The sequence below is a fragment of the Falco peregrinus genome, chromosome 1 (genome assembly GCF_023634155.1).
Source record: "Falco peregrinus isolate bFalPer1 chromosome 1, bFalPer1.pri, whole genome shotgun sequence".
NCBI lineage: Eukaryota > Metazoa > Chordata > Aves > Falconiformes > Falconidae > Falco > Falco peregrinus.
Window position 1 is genome coordinate 88427085 of NC_073721.1, and position 17788 is coordinate 88444872.

At 40.1% G+C, this 17788-nt stretch overlaps 1 protein-coding gene across 1 annotated transcript in view; it reads left to right on the forward strand.

The window, feature by feature from the left end:
* LOC101914590 (ras and Rab interactor 3) overlaps window positions 1–17788 on the forward strand; it is a 175168-nt gene that overhangs the window by 53995 nt on the left and 103385 nt on the right. The window contains exons 3-10 of the mRNA XM_055813961.1: window positions 6221–6297; window positions 7486–7560; window positions 9620–9704; window positions 13649–13752; window positions 14488–14562; window positions 15565–15590; window positions 16289–16342; window positions 17412–17554. Of these exons, the coding sequence (XP_055669936.1) occupies window positions 6221–6297; window positions 7486–7560; window positions 9620–9704; window positions 13649–13752; window positions 14488–14562; window positions 15565–15590; window positions 16289–16342; window positions 17412–17554 (639 nt within the window). The remainder of the gene's footprint in view (window positions 1–6220; window positions 6298–7485; window positions 7561–9619; window positions 9705–13648; window positions 13753–14487; window positions 14563–15564; window positions 15591–16288; window positions 16343–17411; window positions 17555–17788) is intronic.

Consider the following 17788-nt stretch of genomic DNA (forward strand, 5'->3'; position numbering starts at 1 on the left):
AAGGTGATGTCCCCTCCAAGTCGTGGCTGGATAAGCTGCTTTTATTTCCCAACTCATTTCACGGTTAGGGAGACTGAGTGAGCTACAGAATTATGACAGTTCCAATATAGACTTGGCTTTCTTGGTGCCCTCCCTTCCCCCTCAATAAATCTGTGCTTGATAAGATGAGCTGCAGGAGCCACGGGTTTGCAATAGTACCAGCAGGATAAATATTTCTGTATTTCTAGCTGATTTAAGATGATTGGTGTATGCTCCCCTCCTTTTTTTGGCCAAGGTTAGCCCCATTAGATGTACTGCTCTTCATTTAATCTCCTTCTCCCATCTGTTCTGTCTCTTTTCAGGAGAAACCGAGGAGATGTAGCTCCCACTCGGGCTGCCAGATAGCTCTGTCACCCGTACATGAGAAAATCTCTGTGAAGCAGAGTGCTGCCCTGCTGCTCGCACACATCAGATTGTACTATGAGGGTAGACCAAGCTCTTTCAAACTCCTTAATAATGTCATATCCCCTCTGTCAGCTCAAACAGATGAGGGAATGAATACCAGTGCCCCCCTCAGTTAAGTGATGTTGTGTCCCAGGCTTAAACTGGGAGCCAAGGCAATCCAAACAATCATTTCCTGAGCGATCAGGTTATCTTTGCAGTAGGTAAGAAAACCAAAGTTTTGTTTAAAATATTAAACCCATGATACAGCAAGTAAATAAAGAACGGTGTCTGTAGATAAGGTATGCAGAATTTATAAATCACAATTATATAAAAGCTATGATTATCTGGATAATAAAACCGTGAAGACAGCAAATGTTATACTGAAAAACTCCAAACTACCTTGGAACTCACTGGTGGGTGATGAACCTGAACCACCTGTGATGGCATGACTGGCTGGGTAGACAAGGAGAGAGCAGTGGATGATGTCTACCTTGACTTCAGCAAGGCATTAGATACTGTCTCCCATAACATCCTCATAGGTAAACTCAGGAAATGTGTGTTAGATGAGCAACCAGTGAGGTGGATTGGGAAGTGGCTGAGCGGCAGAGCTCAGAGGGTTGTGGTCAGTGGCGCAGAGCCCGGCTGGTGGCCTGTAGCTCGTGGTGTTCCCCAGGGGTCAGTGGTGGGTCCAGTCCTGTTCAACTTATCCATCAGTGACCTGGATGAAGGGACTGGGGGTACCCTCAGCCAGTTTGCTGATGACACAAACTGGGAGGAGCGGCTGATTCACCAGCAGGCTGCGCTGCCATTCAGCGGGACCTGGGCAGGCTGGAGAGCTGGGCAGAGAGGAACCCAATGAAGTTCAGGAAAGGCGAGTGCAGGGTCCTGCACCAAGGGAGGAACAACCCCACGCACCAGTACAGGCTGGGGGCTGGCCTGCTGGAAGGCAGCTCTGCAGAGAAGGACCTGGAGGTGCTGGTGGACAGCAAGTTGCCCATGAGCCAGCTGTGTGCCCTGGTGGCCAAGAAGGCCGGTGGGATCCTGCGGGGCATTAGGAGGAGCGTGGCCAGCAGGTCGAGGGAGGTGATCCTCCCCCCTCTATTCTGCCCCACAGAGGCAGCACCTGGAGTGCTGTGTCCAGTGCTGGGCTCCCCAGTTCCAGAGAGATGGGGCGCTACTGGGGAGGGTCCAGCGGAGGGCTACGAAGATGATGAGGGGACTGGAGCATCTCCCTTGTGAGGAAAGGCTGAGAGAGCGGGGCCTCTGTAGCCTGGAGAAGAGAACACTGAGAGGGATCTTACCAATGTCTACCAACATCTTAAGGGCGGGTGCCAAGAGGATGGGGCCAGGCTCTTTTCAGTGGTGCCCAGCGACAGGCCAAGGGGCAACGGGCACAAACTGAAGCACGGGCAGTTCCTTCCATCTGAACGTGAGGAAGAACTTCTTTACCTTGAGGGTGCCAGGGCACTGGAACAGGCTGCCCAGAGCGGTTGTGGAGCCTCCTTCTCTGGAGACTTTATAAACCCTCCTGGATGTGATCCTGTGCAACCTGCTCTGGGTGAACCTGCTTTAGCAGGGCGGGGTTGGAGCAAATGATTTCCAGAGGTCCTTTCCAGTCCTGACCATTCTGTGATTCAGTGGCAATTTTATTAAGGAAGAAATCTTACTTACCAAGCTCCAGAGCCTTGCTTCATTTCCTTGACTTTTAAAGAAGATTTTGTAGCGTCTTTATGTGTGAACAATTGCATGCCATGAATTCAGTGTAGAGAGGTGCATTATCATTTAGAAAAGCGGTCTTTGTATTAATGTATTTTAAATTATCTCTTTGAGGCAAGCAGATAGTTATTGCAAGTAGATATTTATTACAAATACTACATCAGAAACTGTATATGAAGCCAGATGTTTTGTAGTGAACTGTTTTGCTTTTGTTTGGTGATCAGAATCCTGGGCTCATTTCAATCTTCTAGCTGTTACCTCTGACATCTTCTGGTCTTCTGATTTCCTATTTGATAACTTCAAATTATTTATTTTATAATTTAAAATTATTTAACTTCATATAAGTGAAGTCACATTAGAAAGATAGTGATTTCTGTTCATGCTTTTTGAAACTTCAGTTTATACTGACACCCATTTTTGATGTCATACTATGAAATATTTTACAGTCAACCAAATGAGATTACCAAGATGGGTAATAGCTTCCCAGATGACACATCCATTTTACCAAGTTATGGGACAGGATTGTATTCGCTCTGCTGTGTGGTGTCAGTAATGGGGGTGGTGCGGCTGTGATGGGAGCTGCAAATCTTTGCATCAGATTATGTGAAAGGCTGTACCCCACGGACAGGGTCACGTTACCATTTCTAGAGGCTCAGGAGAGGGCTCTGGTGTCTGCTGTCCTAGTGCACTGTGTGTATTCTCACAGCCACCGTTTGAATGGAGAAGACAGAGGACAAATGGAGATGGGATAAGAAAAATAGTGTACATCTCCTGAATACATCCATGTGGGCATGGTATTTTAGCCAGTGATGCAAGAACAACCATATTGTGTAAGATGCTAGCAGCTGTAGCTCTGGGTCTTTTCACCCAAAGAAGTCTCCTTAATGCTTTTTTAGTTAATAATCATTTTAGGTAATATTAATTGTTAATTTTTTGCTATACGTTATGTAGTAAAGAATAATTCATGTGGTAGAGACTCCACTGAGAAATTTTGCTTTTGGCAGCTAGTGTAGCTAAGAAGTGGTTCTTAAATTTGGTAGTATTTCAGTATTATTCCAGAATGATATTCCTCCCTGATTGCTACATGAGGGGAATGATACTACTGTATTTTACTATATTGCATATTACTAGATATAGCAGTATATTACTTCAGGGAATCTGCTTAGCTGTTACATGCATATAGGGTTCTGTTGGCATCTTAAAAGTAAATAAAAGCATTGCATATTGCTGCATGTGGACCGATAGTTTGTGGGTTATCCTGCACAGTCTTCCAGTAAAAGAGGAACTCTTTTACTGTCAACTCTAAATACACAGTATCTCAAAACTACAATGTAACCAGTTTTCTCCCAGTTTATATGTATTTCCACTACCCTTTTCGTCGTTTGAGGGTAACCAAACAGAAAGGAAGATGTGTTATTCACATATTTTGATTTTAGAAGTATTTGGATTTGTTTGGCTCAATAGGGCAATGTTTTTTATTTAAGGTGTGGTCTGCATTTGTATCGCAATGCTATTTCCTCAGACTGTTTCATAAGGTTACAGATCTCTTTACAGTGCAAATCACAGCCCTTAAAGACTGTGGAGTTCCGTAGCAACTGAGACCCACTTTCTTGAAACTAGTCCTGCTGAATGTTGATTCGCTGATGGTCTTTAGGCACTGTTCTCTGCATACCATTGAATGGTATTCCATAATTCAATGAGTGATTGGGTATTATTGTGCTGATGCGTTTGTATATTGATAACCACTGTTGCTTTCATTTTTCCTTGTGATTATGGAAGGGGGACCAGGAATAGAACATTTACCTAGGAGCAGGAAATCACACTCAGGAGTACCTAAGCAAAAGTTAGTATAGATTTTTATAGCTTTTGTTGTCTGAGATTTAAAAGGAAAGATGTACCTGTATCTTGGGAAAGCTCTATTCAACATATCAAGTGGTGATACTGGTTCCAGTCAGAATACAACAGTAAGAATAGATCTTATTGGAAAGCCTAATGAAAACTGGTAAAGGAACTGCAGTCAGTCATTGTTGATGGGCTTTTATTTTATGCTAATTTTTTTTTAACAGTCTATTTTATAGACTGTTAGTAGCTTTAAAACTCTAGTGGCTTTCAAATATTAGGTTGCAGGATTTAGAGAGATTTCATAAAATGGTAACTTTGAATTTTGGAAGGAATATCATTTATGTATATAAAGTTTTAAACACTGCCTGCTGCCGGTGTATTAATACAAAAATAATACAGTTATGGTAGTGGGCACTAAGAAAAATACAGAGCTATGCGATCTTCAGCTTTACATGGAGACACTGTTCAAGTCTTTGTCAAGCTAGATATATGCAACATATGTAGGGGTTATAGTACAGATGAGAAAAGGTATGTTTGTATTTATATAAAACTCGAAGACTGAGGAGAAGTCATTCTGGACTTTGAAACCAGATTATCCTCTCACTGCAGCTAGGTTTTTATCATGTTTGTGGTGGTTACAGGTAACTCAATACTTTAAAAAGTGAAATCTTTTATTAAGAGTTACAGCGCAACATTTCCTGAAAATAAGGCTGGTTTAGAGTATGTGAACTTTAGTAGCTATGAACATCAACCATACCTCAAATTCTTGGTTTCCATGTTCATGGTTATTGTTTGCAGAATTATAATCAAGAAATTGAGAAAATATGCCATAAAAGTTGACAATGGAACAGCATAAATATCATATATTGTGGTCTTAAGCATTTATTTAAACTGACAGAGTTGAATATGGGGAAGGCAATCATATATTCTCTCTTGTTTCCTTCCCTGAGATTCAGTATATTACAGTAAGTTCACAAGAACCTTCTGGAGTTTTATCTTGTCAGCTGTTGTAGTTGGAGTCCAACTCAGCCTCACACAGGGCACCAATTGTTGCAGCACAAACAAACTATCAGGCTGCAACAACACCTTTACCATCAGTCAGATTCTACTGTCCATGCTGCTTCACCTTCCTCCAGAGGTCAGACCACACTGCTCCTCCATCAGACCACCCATCCCACACTCCTCAGGGCTATTTAACTACTTCACAGAATGAGCTACAGCTGCACTTCATCCATGTCAATCAACTCACTGCCATTGAGGCAAGGCCACAGCTGCATGTTATCAATGCTAATCAACCCACTGCCTGCATTCCTCTACAGTCAACCTACATCTGCAACTCCTTGCAGAAAGGAACACTCTTTCTGAATAATAATTTAATAACTTCAGTGCATTTTGATTCTAGTGGCTGAAATAATTGTCACTCTTAAGTTTCCCAGACTCCTGTCTGAGGCACCATAAATCTCTGTCCCTGCCTCTTTTGTCAGTCTGGATGTTTTTTATCTCATATATTTTTTCAGACCTTTGATTTAGTTGCTGTCTTTGTCTCCACCATTTGGAATCTGTTACTCTGTTGCCTTTGTGTGGAATGTAGGTCCTTTAACTGAGCTCCACACAACTTCACTGTCACCCAGAAATAATCCCCAAATTCATGTCTTTGCATTCCTATCATCCACCTACCATTTTTTGTTTCATTCTTTCCTTCACCAGATTTAGATAGTAGACTTTCTGGAGAAAGTACTTAGAATCACTTTCGTCTTTGTGGAACTAATTGCAAGACTTTGGACCCCTATAAAAGATTGTAGTTAAGAACCTGAATAGTTACAACTACCTGAAAGTTACAACTTTTGCATCATTTTTCAGGCAAAGAACACTTAAAACCAGGAATATTATTTCAGGATGATTTTTTTGTGGCTGTGCCTATCACTTTGGAAGCATATTTAGAGGAGACACAGACAAGACGATAGTAAAAATAAGACATTAAGAATGTGAAACTCTTAGTACAGTGAAGGCTGGTTTAAGTCACTGAAATGATGGTAATTAATAACAACTAAGTATTAGTTCTCTGTTTTTTCTACAGAGCAGGAAAGAGATTCTGAGGTGCCAAGCTATAGTATAATAATTTGGAAGATACTCGTGTTTGATCATATATTTCTACAGATGCGTCCTTATATTTTGGTCTTCTATTTACAGATGCTTTAAAATTTTAAAAAAAAATAAATAATCTATATTTCTCTTTCAGCCATTAATGAATTTCCTGAAGATATATTTACAAATAAAGAACGTCAGCAAGGAGGAGTTCTGCTGCATATCATTGCTGTAAGTTTTCCTTTGCTGCGCTTCATTTTTGTTTTCCTTTTATTTTTTAATAAGATTTTAATCATCATAGTGTCCTAACTAAATAGAGCTCTGTATATATCAACATGTTTGTTTCTGATACATTGATTTCAGTATTTCTAATATGTCTGTATGGGTACAAATGCTCAAAAGGTAACATCTTAGGGACATGGTTTAGCGGTGGACTTGGTAGTGTTAGGTTAAGTTTGACTCAATGACCTTAAGGGTCTTTTCCAACCTAAATGATTCTACGATATTATTTTTATCTTATTTTAATATTATATATTTGCAGTGCCTATGCATTCATCCTCTTTGAGATGAAATCCTGGCCACATGGATCACAGACTTGTGTTTTCTTGTGTTTCATCTTGTATAAACAGGGTTTGGGATTCCTTTGGCAATGACATTATGCATGATGTGAAAGATTCTTGATTCTCTTTTTTTCCTGTTGCACCTCTCTGCAAAAGATGCAGTTGTAATTACAAAAATAAACCAAGCCTGAAGAAATACAGAAAAAGCCATGGAGTTTTATATTTTATTGTAGACAAAACAAAACAAGTAAGGTCTGTGAGCTCCAGTTTTTCATTCCCAGCTCAGGGAAAGTAAAAAGGAGTTGTGTTTGATGCACAACAGCAGGATGAGGCCGTCTGTCTGAACACAGCACATAAATCCACATAAGACAGTGAGAAATCACATATATGCAGGGAACCAGGATCATTCCTGAGAGGTTTGGTGCAGTGATTCATGGTCAGGGCCTGCTTATTTCCGGGTGTGGTTATTTATTGAGTATTGTTAATCAACATGGTGTTAATTTCCATTTAATTACTTTATCTGATAATTAATTGAAAATATAGATGATGATTACATAGTTTTGTAAACCTTACCCATTACTTTTCTTTATATGAAGTCTGTTCTGGGACCCTATTCTGTCAAACTGTGGTACCTCTCATGTTCTAGGGTCTGGCAAACATTCTTGTTCTTAACTTCATCTTACATTCAATAATCTGTTTTTATGCCATAAACTGATCAGCAGAGGGATTTTTATTTGGAATGGAATAAAAAATGAAGCTATATATTTTGGTTAGTCTCAATAAATACAGCATTACTTTCTTTCCTCCTTTCATGTACAGGAAAAATCTGAAGTATTTAATGAATTTATTTTCTTTACAGGCTCTTTATATGTTCTATGCTTTGGCTATAGTGTGTGATGACTTCTTTGTTCCATCCTTAGAGAAAATTTGTGAGGTATGTTGAAGAACTTTGTTCCTTTTTTGGAAATTCATTTAAAGACTATTATAGAATCAGACATTTTATGCTATCGTTATTTGGAGTTTATTCCTGTCAAATTTTTGGCCTCAGTCTTTTTCAAATGATTTGAGCTTTTCATAAAAAAAATGAACCTAGGCATGTTGGTTCCCCTGGTCACACTCAAGGAGAAAAAATGGAACATTTAATGAGATCAGATGGCAAAACCCACTCTTAAATACCTGAAGCATATAGCTAGAAAGGATATGACATATGGGTGAGTTTGGTTTATTATTATACTCCTAGTTTTAAAAGTCACTTTTGAAAAGAAATCATACATAGACGAATTAATGTGTTGGCAATGCATATTTTATTGCACGTCTACCACTGTATCAGCAAGGAGAAAGCAAGCATATGTGGTCCTGGCATAAAGTGGAGAAAAGTGAGAAAATGGAGAATGCAAGAGAAAAGTGTGTACCTTGGTTTAATATGGAATGAGAATACATATTTTTATATGCAAAAAAAAATAGTAAATAAATGTAGTTTCTTTAAATAATTGTTGAGAAGAATTTGCAAAATTACATGTGGAATTCTAATTGAGTTGTTTGGGACAGGGTAGAATTTATACTTTGCATGTAAATGGTGTGTTAGATAAAGCTTTGGTGAGCAAAATGAATACAAAATACAAAGCCAGATTTTAATTCCTTTTTGAGGGCAAAATCAAAATCTCATATCCTTTGCTTTTTAACAAAAATATGTATGACCATTTTCTGGAAAACTTCTGTAGCTAGTGAAGTATTTTCCTATGGATATATGTACTAAATTTCTATTAGTGTTACTCAGAGCTATGTACTTACACTTAACAATAGAAGAACAAATAGAGGAATAAGGGAGGTGGCCTTATAATAATAAAATACTCAATAGGGATCTTTTCTTTCCCTTTGCAGATGTTTTGTCTTCAGTATGCACCTTACACACCACATTTAAGTTGTACCACTTGGGTTGTACCAATTAAATTGTCACTGATCCTTCATAAAATCTTTGCCTCTTGTCTCATGTTCTGCTGAACATTAAAACATCCAAGAAGAATTCAGATAGCACATGTTTGAGCTCCTGCAACAGTATGACTGGTAATAGATCAAATGGTACAGTAAGGGCTTGTAGTTTGTATTTTGTCAGGTTCTGTAGGATGCCATTTTCATCAGCTCAAAATGTTGCATACTGCCTGAAAAATACAGGATTTCTGTACTGGTCCTTTTTGGTGCTATTCACTTTTCTATCCTTGGAAGAAAAATAAGGTACTAAAGATGAGTCTAGAGACTCTCAAAAAGGAAAAAGCTCCTCCATAAAACCTTTATAGTTCAAGGGAGAGATCATCAAGAGAGTATTAAAATTGATGCAGCCCACCTATGGATCTACACATGTTTCTACTGGTCTGAGAACTCCAAGTTACCTATATCCTGTTACAGCTTAAGAGACATTGTCATAAAAATACATCTGTCTACAGTCCACAGGCCTCTCTGTGTCTAATTGGACTAATTTTGCCTTTGTCAGCGGACTCACTTTTGATTACCCTAGCTGCAAAGTGAAGCCAGAATCAGTCCTGCTGTTTATAAGATTTATTCACAGAGGTTGTATTTTTCTCTTACGGATTTTTATTTTCAAATCTTAGAAGCCCCAAGGATTCCCTGAATTCTTGAATGATTGTATATAGAGTTCCAAAAGTAAATTAATGAAAACAATTTGGGATGTTGACAATCTTTTTGAACCTGCAGAGATGTTTTTCTCTAATCAGTTATGTGTAAGTCACAATTGACTCTTCAATTATATGTAAGTAGGTAATTTTATCTGACACTTCACTGAGTTAGGGTATAAACATTTTACTTGCCTGAAGTATATTTGCCTTTTCAAAAAGCAATGTCTTAATTTGTATCATAGTGACTGTTCATCCTTTAACAGCACTGTGGCCAGAAAATGAAGAGCTTCTGTCTTTGCAACTGTAGAACTGTGTAATGTAAATACAGTAGCAGTGCTGAAATTACCGGTGCTTTTCTTCCAGAAACTACATTTGAGTGAAGATGTTGCTGGAGCCACATTCATGGCAGCAGGGAGCTCCACTCCAGAACTGTTTGCATCTGTTATAGGTAAGGAGCCCACACACTAGCTTTTATGAGATCTGATGTTAAAAAAATCAGCAGCAGATCAAGCAGAGGTATCCAAAAGTGCTAACATTCTTCTGTCAGTTTATAATCAGCAATTGCAGCTGTCAGCTAGTCTGTGGTTCATGGTATAATTAACTGCTCAAAATATCTCATGAAACTGTGAATCTCCTCTCAAAACACAGAGAGGAATGGCTGATTCTGAGCATAGGAAGTGGATGAAGAGATTTATTGCAGTCCCCTGAGAGAGGATTGGAGATACTTGATGCCTCTTTGACTTCTTTCTTCACAAATAAAGGGAATTAATTTTAGCAAGGAAGTAGGAGAACAGGGAACATGGGAAAAGAACAAATTAAGGTATAGATAAGTCAGATCTGTTAAGGCAGAAGGACACGGTGTACATTACTTACAGAATTACTTGAAGTAATCTCTGAAATATTAAAGATTATTGGTATAGAGAGAAAGTCTAAATGGCAAAAGCAGTACCTATTAAGAGAAGGAAGGACACAGGATTACAGATAGAGAACAAGAAAAGCAGCAAAGGAAAAAAAAAAAGTTTGGGTTGGAAGGGACCTTTAAAAGTCATCTAGTCCAATCCTTCCTGCAATGAGCAGGGACATCTTCAACTAGATCAGGTTGCTCAGAGCCCTGTCCAGCCTGACCTTGAATGCTTCCAGGGATGGGGCATCTACCACCTTTCTGGGCTACCCTGTTCCAGTGTTTTACCACCCTCATCATAAAAAAATTTCTTCCTTATGTCTAGTCTGAATCTACCCTCCTTCACTTTAAAACCATTACCCCTTGTCCTATCACAACAGGCCCTACTAAAAAGTCTGTCTCCATCTTTCTTATAAGCCCACTTCAAGTATTGAAAGGTCTCAATAAGGTCTGCCCAGAGCCTTCTCTTCCCCAGGCTGAACAATCCCAGCTCTCTCAGCCTTTCCTCATAAAAGAGGTGTTCCACCCCTGTGATCATTTTTGTGGCCGCCCTCTGCACCTGCTCCAACAGGTCCACGTCTTTGCTGTGCCGAGGACTGCAGAGCTGGAGGCAGTGCTTCAGGTGGGATCTCACCAGAGCAGAGGGGCAGAATCACTTGCCTTAACCTGTTGGCCACACTTCTTTTGATGCAGCCCAGAATTCGGTTGGCTTTCTGAGCTGTGAGTGCGCATTGCCGGCTCATGTCCAGCTTTTCACCCATCAGTACTCCCAAGTTCTTCTCTGTGAGGCTCCTCTCAGTCCCTTCGTCTCCCAGCCTGTATTGATACCGGGGGTTGCCCCAGTCTAGGTGTAGGACCTTGCACTTGGCCTTGTCAAACCTCATGATGGTTCACATGGGCCCACTTCTTGAGTTTGTCCGTGTCCTTCTGGATGACATCCAGTCCCTCAGTTGTGTCAGCCGCACCATTCAGCTCAGTGTTGTCTGCAAACTTGCTGAGGGTGCACTTGATCCCATGTCTATGTTATTAATGAAGATATTAAACCGTACTGGTCCCAATATGGACCCCTGGGGGACACTGGCACCAGTTGTCACTGTTCTCCGTTTGGACATTGAGCCACTGACCACTACCTTCTTGACGTGACCATTCAACCAGTTGCTCATCCACTGAACAGTCCACCCATCAAATTCATATCTCTCCAGTTTAGAGGAAAGAATATTGTGGGGGACTGTGTTGAAGGCCTCACAGAAATCCAGATAGATGACATTTGTAGCTCTTCCCTTGTCCACAAATGTAGTCATTCCATCACAGAAGGCCACTGGGCTGGTCAGGTAAGACTTGCTCTTGATGAAGCCGTGCTGGCTGTCGCAAATCACCTGCCTGTCCTCCATGTGCCTTAGCATAGTTTCTAGGAAGGTCTGTTCCATGATCTCCCCAGGCACAGAGGTGAGGCTGACAGGTCAGTAGTTCCCAGGGTCCTCCTTTCTACCTTTTTTAAAAATAGGTGCAATGTTTCCCGTTTTCCAGTCACCAGGAACTTCACCTGACTGCCATGACTTTTTCACCTGACTGCCATGACTTTTCAAGTACTATGGACAGTGGCTTGGCAACTATATCAGCAAATTACATCAAGTCTCTGAGATGCATCTTGTTAGGTCCCATAGGCTTATGTATGTTCAGGTTCCTCAGGGATCACAAACCTGATCTTTTCTTGGAGTGGGATGGATTTTGCTCCCCCAGTTCCTGCTTTGTGGTCCATCCATTCAAGAGGTGTGGGAAGAGAGGTTGCCAGTGGAGACTGAGGCAAAAAAGTTGTTGAGTACCTTAGTGTTCTTCTCATCCATTGTTACCAGTTTGCCAGTTTTGCTCATCAGGGACGGTACGCTTTCTTTGACCTTCCTTTTCTGACTGACATACCTTGCAGAAGCCCTTATTATTATTCCTTGCACCCCATGCCAAATTCAGCTCCAGCCACGCCTTGGCCTTCCTGACCCCATATGTACACAACCTGGGCAGCATCCCTATCCTCTTTTCAGGATACCTGTCTCTGCTTCTACTGCTCATGCATTTCCTTTTTGCCCGTTATTTTGACCAGCAGGTCTCAACTTATCCATGCCACTCTGTTGTGTTCCTTTCCTGATTTCTTACACCTGGGGATTAAGAGCTCTTGTGCTCTATGGAAAGGGTCCTTAAAGGTCTACCAGCTCTGATCTTCTCCCTTGTCTCTGAGGGCAGTTTCCCAGGGAGTCCTATTGACTAACTCATTGAACAACTGGAAGTTTGCTTTCCTAAAATTCAGGGTCTTGATTTTGATCTTCACCTGACCCATATCCCTCAGGACTGTGAACTCCATCGGTCAAGCTGCCTCCAATCTTGATGTCACCAATTAGCTTACTTGTGTTGGTGACCACCAGGTCCAGTATTGCATCCCCTCTTGCAGGGCTGTCTATTATCTGGCTTAAGAAGTTATCTTCAATGCACTCCAGGAGTCTCCTGGATTGCCTACAGCTCACCATGCTGCTTGTCCAGCAGATGTCAGGTGGTTGGAGTCCCCCAGCAGGTTGAGAGCCTGCAAGTGTGATGCCTCCTGTAGCTGGAGTAAGAAGGCTTTGACAATAGGCTTCCCTTGACTGGGTGGCTTGTAGTAGACAACACCAACAAGGTTCCCTCTGTTGTCTTGGCCTCTGATTCTTACCAATAAGCCTTCAACCTGCTCATGAGTATTCTTCGGAGACAGCTCTTCACAGTCTATCAATTTCTTCATGTAGGGGCAACCCTTCACCCCTCCTTACTCACATGTCCCTTCTGAACAGGCTGTATCCATCGATACCCACACTCCAGTCACAGAATTTGTCACACCAAGTTTCAGTAATGGCAACTAGGTCATGGCTTTCTAGCAGCACAGTGGCTTAAATCTGATAAATCTGTCTTTAGTAAAGCCTCAGTAGGCTTTGCGCTACTATCCTGACTGGTATTATTACAAACTTTATGGAAACACAGTCTAAAGGTATGCATTATAATCTCATGTCCAACTTACTAAAAAGCAGCAAATATAAACCTTTTAGGCTCCCTTTAGCAAAAGATATCCAATTTCTCACCTGGGAGAAAAGTTTCTGTGCTTTTTTATATTGTTTGAAATAAATTCTGTGTTCCTAATGTGACTGGAGATGTTTTATACTCACTTGAATAGATCACTGCACCACTAACAACCAAGCTGTGAAATACAGGACTTACTGTTGAAATAACTAGCTAAGAAATCATTTACTTTTAATAAAAATATATATGTAGAGATGTTAGGCCAAAAATGGGGAGCTGCTAGCTAGACTAAAAGCACAGAATATTCCACAGAGAAGTGAGCATTTATTACGAAACATGTTTTGTTTAAACTTTGAAGCAACCTCTTGTTCTCAGGTAGTACACATTCTAAGTGATTGCCTCTGACCTAAAATGAAATGACAGAGGTAATAATGCATGTTTTGCTCCCTCTGCAGGTGTATTTATCACTCATGGAGATGTAGGAGTAGGGACCATTGTTGGTTCAGCAGTTTTCAACATCCTCTGCATTGTTGGTGTCTGTGGACTGTTTGCAGGACAGGTTTGTAAAATAGTTACCATTATGGAGTTCAGTTGCTTATAATTTTAGGGGTTTCCATGAGAAAATATTAAAAAAAGAAAAAGGATCAGTCAAAACAAAAAATGATCTGGCATTGTGAAAATGTCAAATGTTGGAAAGAATTTGCAAATGCTTTACAAATAACAAATGTTTCCAAAAAGTTCAGCTGTAGTTTCAGCAGTGTGAACATACAGCATACAGAGAAAACTGGTTCCCCTTCATACAATACCATGTTCACATTAAAATGATCAGTGGCATATGCTGATCCTTCCTGGTAGTGATGGTGTTCAAAGAATCTAGGACTCAAGCATGAGATTTGCTCCATCTATTCAGTAGGTGATTAGACTGTGTATCATATTTTTTTCAGGTATTAAGTCCGATATATCCACAAATATAATGAAGTGAGAACCATTGTTTTGCTGCAGCACATTGAATTGTACTTTAGAATTGAAATTATGACCAATTAAAATATCATTAGTAAGAAATTTATTTCATTAATGGAAGTTTCTATATGATTTTTATTACTAGTCCCTATTATATAGATACATTGTCTAACAGACTTGATACGTCTTCCTGTTAGCATAAAACCGCAATAGGTTCCAGACTTGTTGGTGATAATAATTCTGCTTACACACAGTAAGTGATTGCAAGACACAGGCCTTTTTCTTGTCTTTAAAGTCACATACTTTTGTTGGCTGAAGGTGTGATGTTTTTCAGGTGGTTTGTCTCACCCAGTGGGCTGTGTTCCGGGACTCTGTATACTACACGATATCTGTGATCATACTTATTGTTGTAAGTAGTTCTCTTACCAATTAATGTGTTTCATTGCTTGAATTTTTGGAGGACCAGCCTGTTAACTATTGATATACACTGGTAAACAGTTATTTCCCTAGCTAGTTCTAGTGACACCTGGAAGTGAGGGCTCAGCTCCACAGCATGGTCCAAATGTAAAACCTTCATACAGCCCCACAGAATACGTGTCCATTGGTGTCCATTCATTTTGTACCTACAGTCCGTACAGTTCTGGAGGCTAGCAGGCTAGTGTTATACAGTGTAGTTAGCGCTCTCTGACTGAGGGGACTGTTTGTTGTGAAGAGGAAACATTTTGAGCTGCACCTCTATTTTAAATAGGGAAGGTGACTGTTTCTTGCTTCTAAACAGTAATTTTATTTCACAGATTCTGGGTAAATTTTTCTAAATAGAGCACAGGTGAGATACCACTTTGTTCATCTAGAGTGATGTAGTTGTTCCTGAATGTGTGCATTTACTGTGTCTGGTGGCAGGGAGGGGAAGAATCCACTTAGTTTTGTAATAAATATGGGTCACTAGCTGCCCATTCAGTTACAGGAGTTACATAGGCTGGAATAAAATGTGTATAACCACTTGGCCTAAGAGCACAAGTAAAATGGTTGCCTTTTCTGCTGAAACTAGTCTAGCTGTTTAAAGTACTCAGAGCTGGGTCTCTTTGGAATACACAATTTTGCTGTCATTTACACAGCACGGTGTGTGAGTACAAGTGTGCATATCAGTCTGTCTTTCACATGCACACACAGTTTTATAAAGAGTATTAATAACAGTGACTGAGAGGGATCCAAGCCTTGTTCACAAGGTTTGTGCTTTGTGAGGGGCGCAATCCATACAGTGAAAGTTTTAGTTAGAAAGGGTCAAAGCTCAATGACCTTTAGCTAGATAGCTAGATATGACTGATATCTATTAAATTTGACTGTTTTTCAAGATAGATCAGAAAAATGGTCAATTTATGTGGTTCCTTTTTTTTTTTTTTCTTTCTTCTAGTTCATATATGATGAGAAAATAGAATGGTAAGTTGTGTAAATTATTCCCTGAAGTCCCGTATTTGCCCTGAGACTGATGACTAAGTAGAGTTGCAGTGTAATTAGCTTTTATTCATAGATGCTGGGACTATAAACTGGATTTGACGCCTAGGAAATCCTCTGTATTTTCTTTGGTTATATATTTAATTATAATCAGGGAAAACTAAAAGGAAATTTAAGAATGTGGAAACATTAACAAAGTAAATAGGCTATATGTAAGGCCTGAAGACTCAGATGTGCAGGGAGGGTAAGCAAGTTCTGCTGCTCTGATTCTGCCTGTTGGTATTTATGGGGGTACTAGGTGTCCCAAAGAACAGTCCAAGATGAGATCCTAGTGGAAGGTCATAAGTATCTTCTAAAATAGTCTTCTCAGAGTGCCTGGCCTGTGCTTCATCACTGAAATGACAAAAGGCCTTGGCATTATGATCCTTAGAGGGTAGCTATGGTTTCAGTCTGCATACCACATTTCTGAAATAATGCATTACCTTTTATTTGCATGTTTATTGGAACTTGAGAGTCTGCTCCTCTCCCCTATTCTGCTGAGGCATTATCTAATCTTAATGATGTGAATCCTGTGTACGGAAATGTGTACTTGTACTAGATGTTTTATGCAGACCCCTACGTAAACTTTTAAAGCATACAGCTGTTTGAGTGGCCTTTTAATCCTTTATTTTTGTTTCTTTGAGGTGGGAAAGCCTTGTACTCATCATTATGTATTCATTCTACATACTTATCATGAAGTAAGTACTTTTCTTCTCGATATGCCCTTTAGGTGTTAATTGACCATCATTCTTTTGGTGTGGTTTTGTCCTTGGCCTTCCTGCTGAGGGCAATATAGCCCATCATGTTTCTGAGTAAGAACCCTCGCTTTTTTTTATGCTTGATCAGTTTTGCACTAGATTTGTGCTCAGTCAACAGCAAATATTTTCATGTATCCTTTACATAGTGCACTGAGGTAAAGTAGTTTTCAGAAAAAGTTGAAAGAAAATTTCATTTATACAGCAATGTATGAAAAAGTTCATTGGGTACTCTGGATTGTAAGCACACAGCATGTCAGATATTACACGTTTTGTAACCTCTAAAGAACAAGGTCAAGAAACATTAGACAGAGTGCTAAGCATGTATTTGTGTTAAAACAGTCTCATACCAGATTGTATACTGACATCCTTCTTCTGTAGGGTCATTGCCTCTGACAGGAGAGTCAGGGGTCTGACTGTTACTGCAAGGGTCTGTGAGTCCACCCTCCTGCTGCAAGTTGCTTAGACTTATTCCCTCGTGCCCTCCCCTCACCAATAATCCTTTTTGGAACTTCAGCCTCCCTTTTCTCCTACATCAGGTCTTAGCAGAATTAATTGACAGCCCTCTTGGATCCCACCCTAGTACTAAAAGAGATGCATTCTTTCTTTAGAAGGGTATGGTCAGCAGTCCCAGAAATGCTCAAGCATCTGCCATGGGAAACACAGTACTGAGAGAAACAGCGAGGTGAATTACAAGTTGATGCAGGAGGAAAGAAGCCATTGTACAGTGAATGTCTTGGCTACAAAACCCACATCTCTGGTGTTTTTGCCTTCACTAAATCTGCTGTAGTGTCTTTTTGCAGTTTTCTGTATCTCATGATAGGTGCAACCCTTGCTTTCCTATCAGCTTGCCACTGAATTGAATAGTCCTTTCTCTTAACTTCCTATTAGTTGTCCAAGAAAATGCATGTAGACTTTACTGCTTGCCTGCGTAAGTTGTTCTCAGGCACTTAAAGTTTGATGAGGAGATGCAACAATCCAACCTTTTCAGATCTTTCCTTTGCACTTCCAGGTACAACGTAAGGATGCAAAATTTCTTCAGCCTTAAAAGCAAGAATGTTGGAAGTGGTGACACAGTTAACAATGAGCTGGAAGATGGTAATAAATGTTATGCCTCTAGTTGTGATGACCCATCCATTCCATTACTATGGAAAGGTAAGGCTGAGCAGACAGGACTTGGAAAAAGAGTAGTTCACAGGATACCCTTTTTATTTTTTTAATGTGGATCAGAACAGTGTTGATATTCAATCATAAGAAGGATTTTTTTTATTGGGTTAACTTGACAATTCAGCAGTCAGACTGCCAGATGAAAAAACCTCAGTCACAATTATTATTTTTTTTTTTATATACTGAAAACAAGCTGCTTTGCACATTGGCAATTTTGCTCCC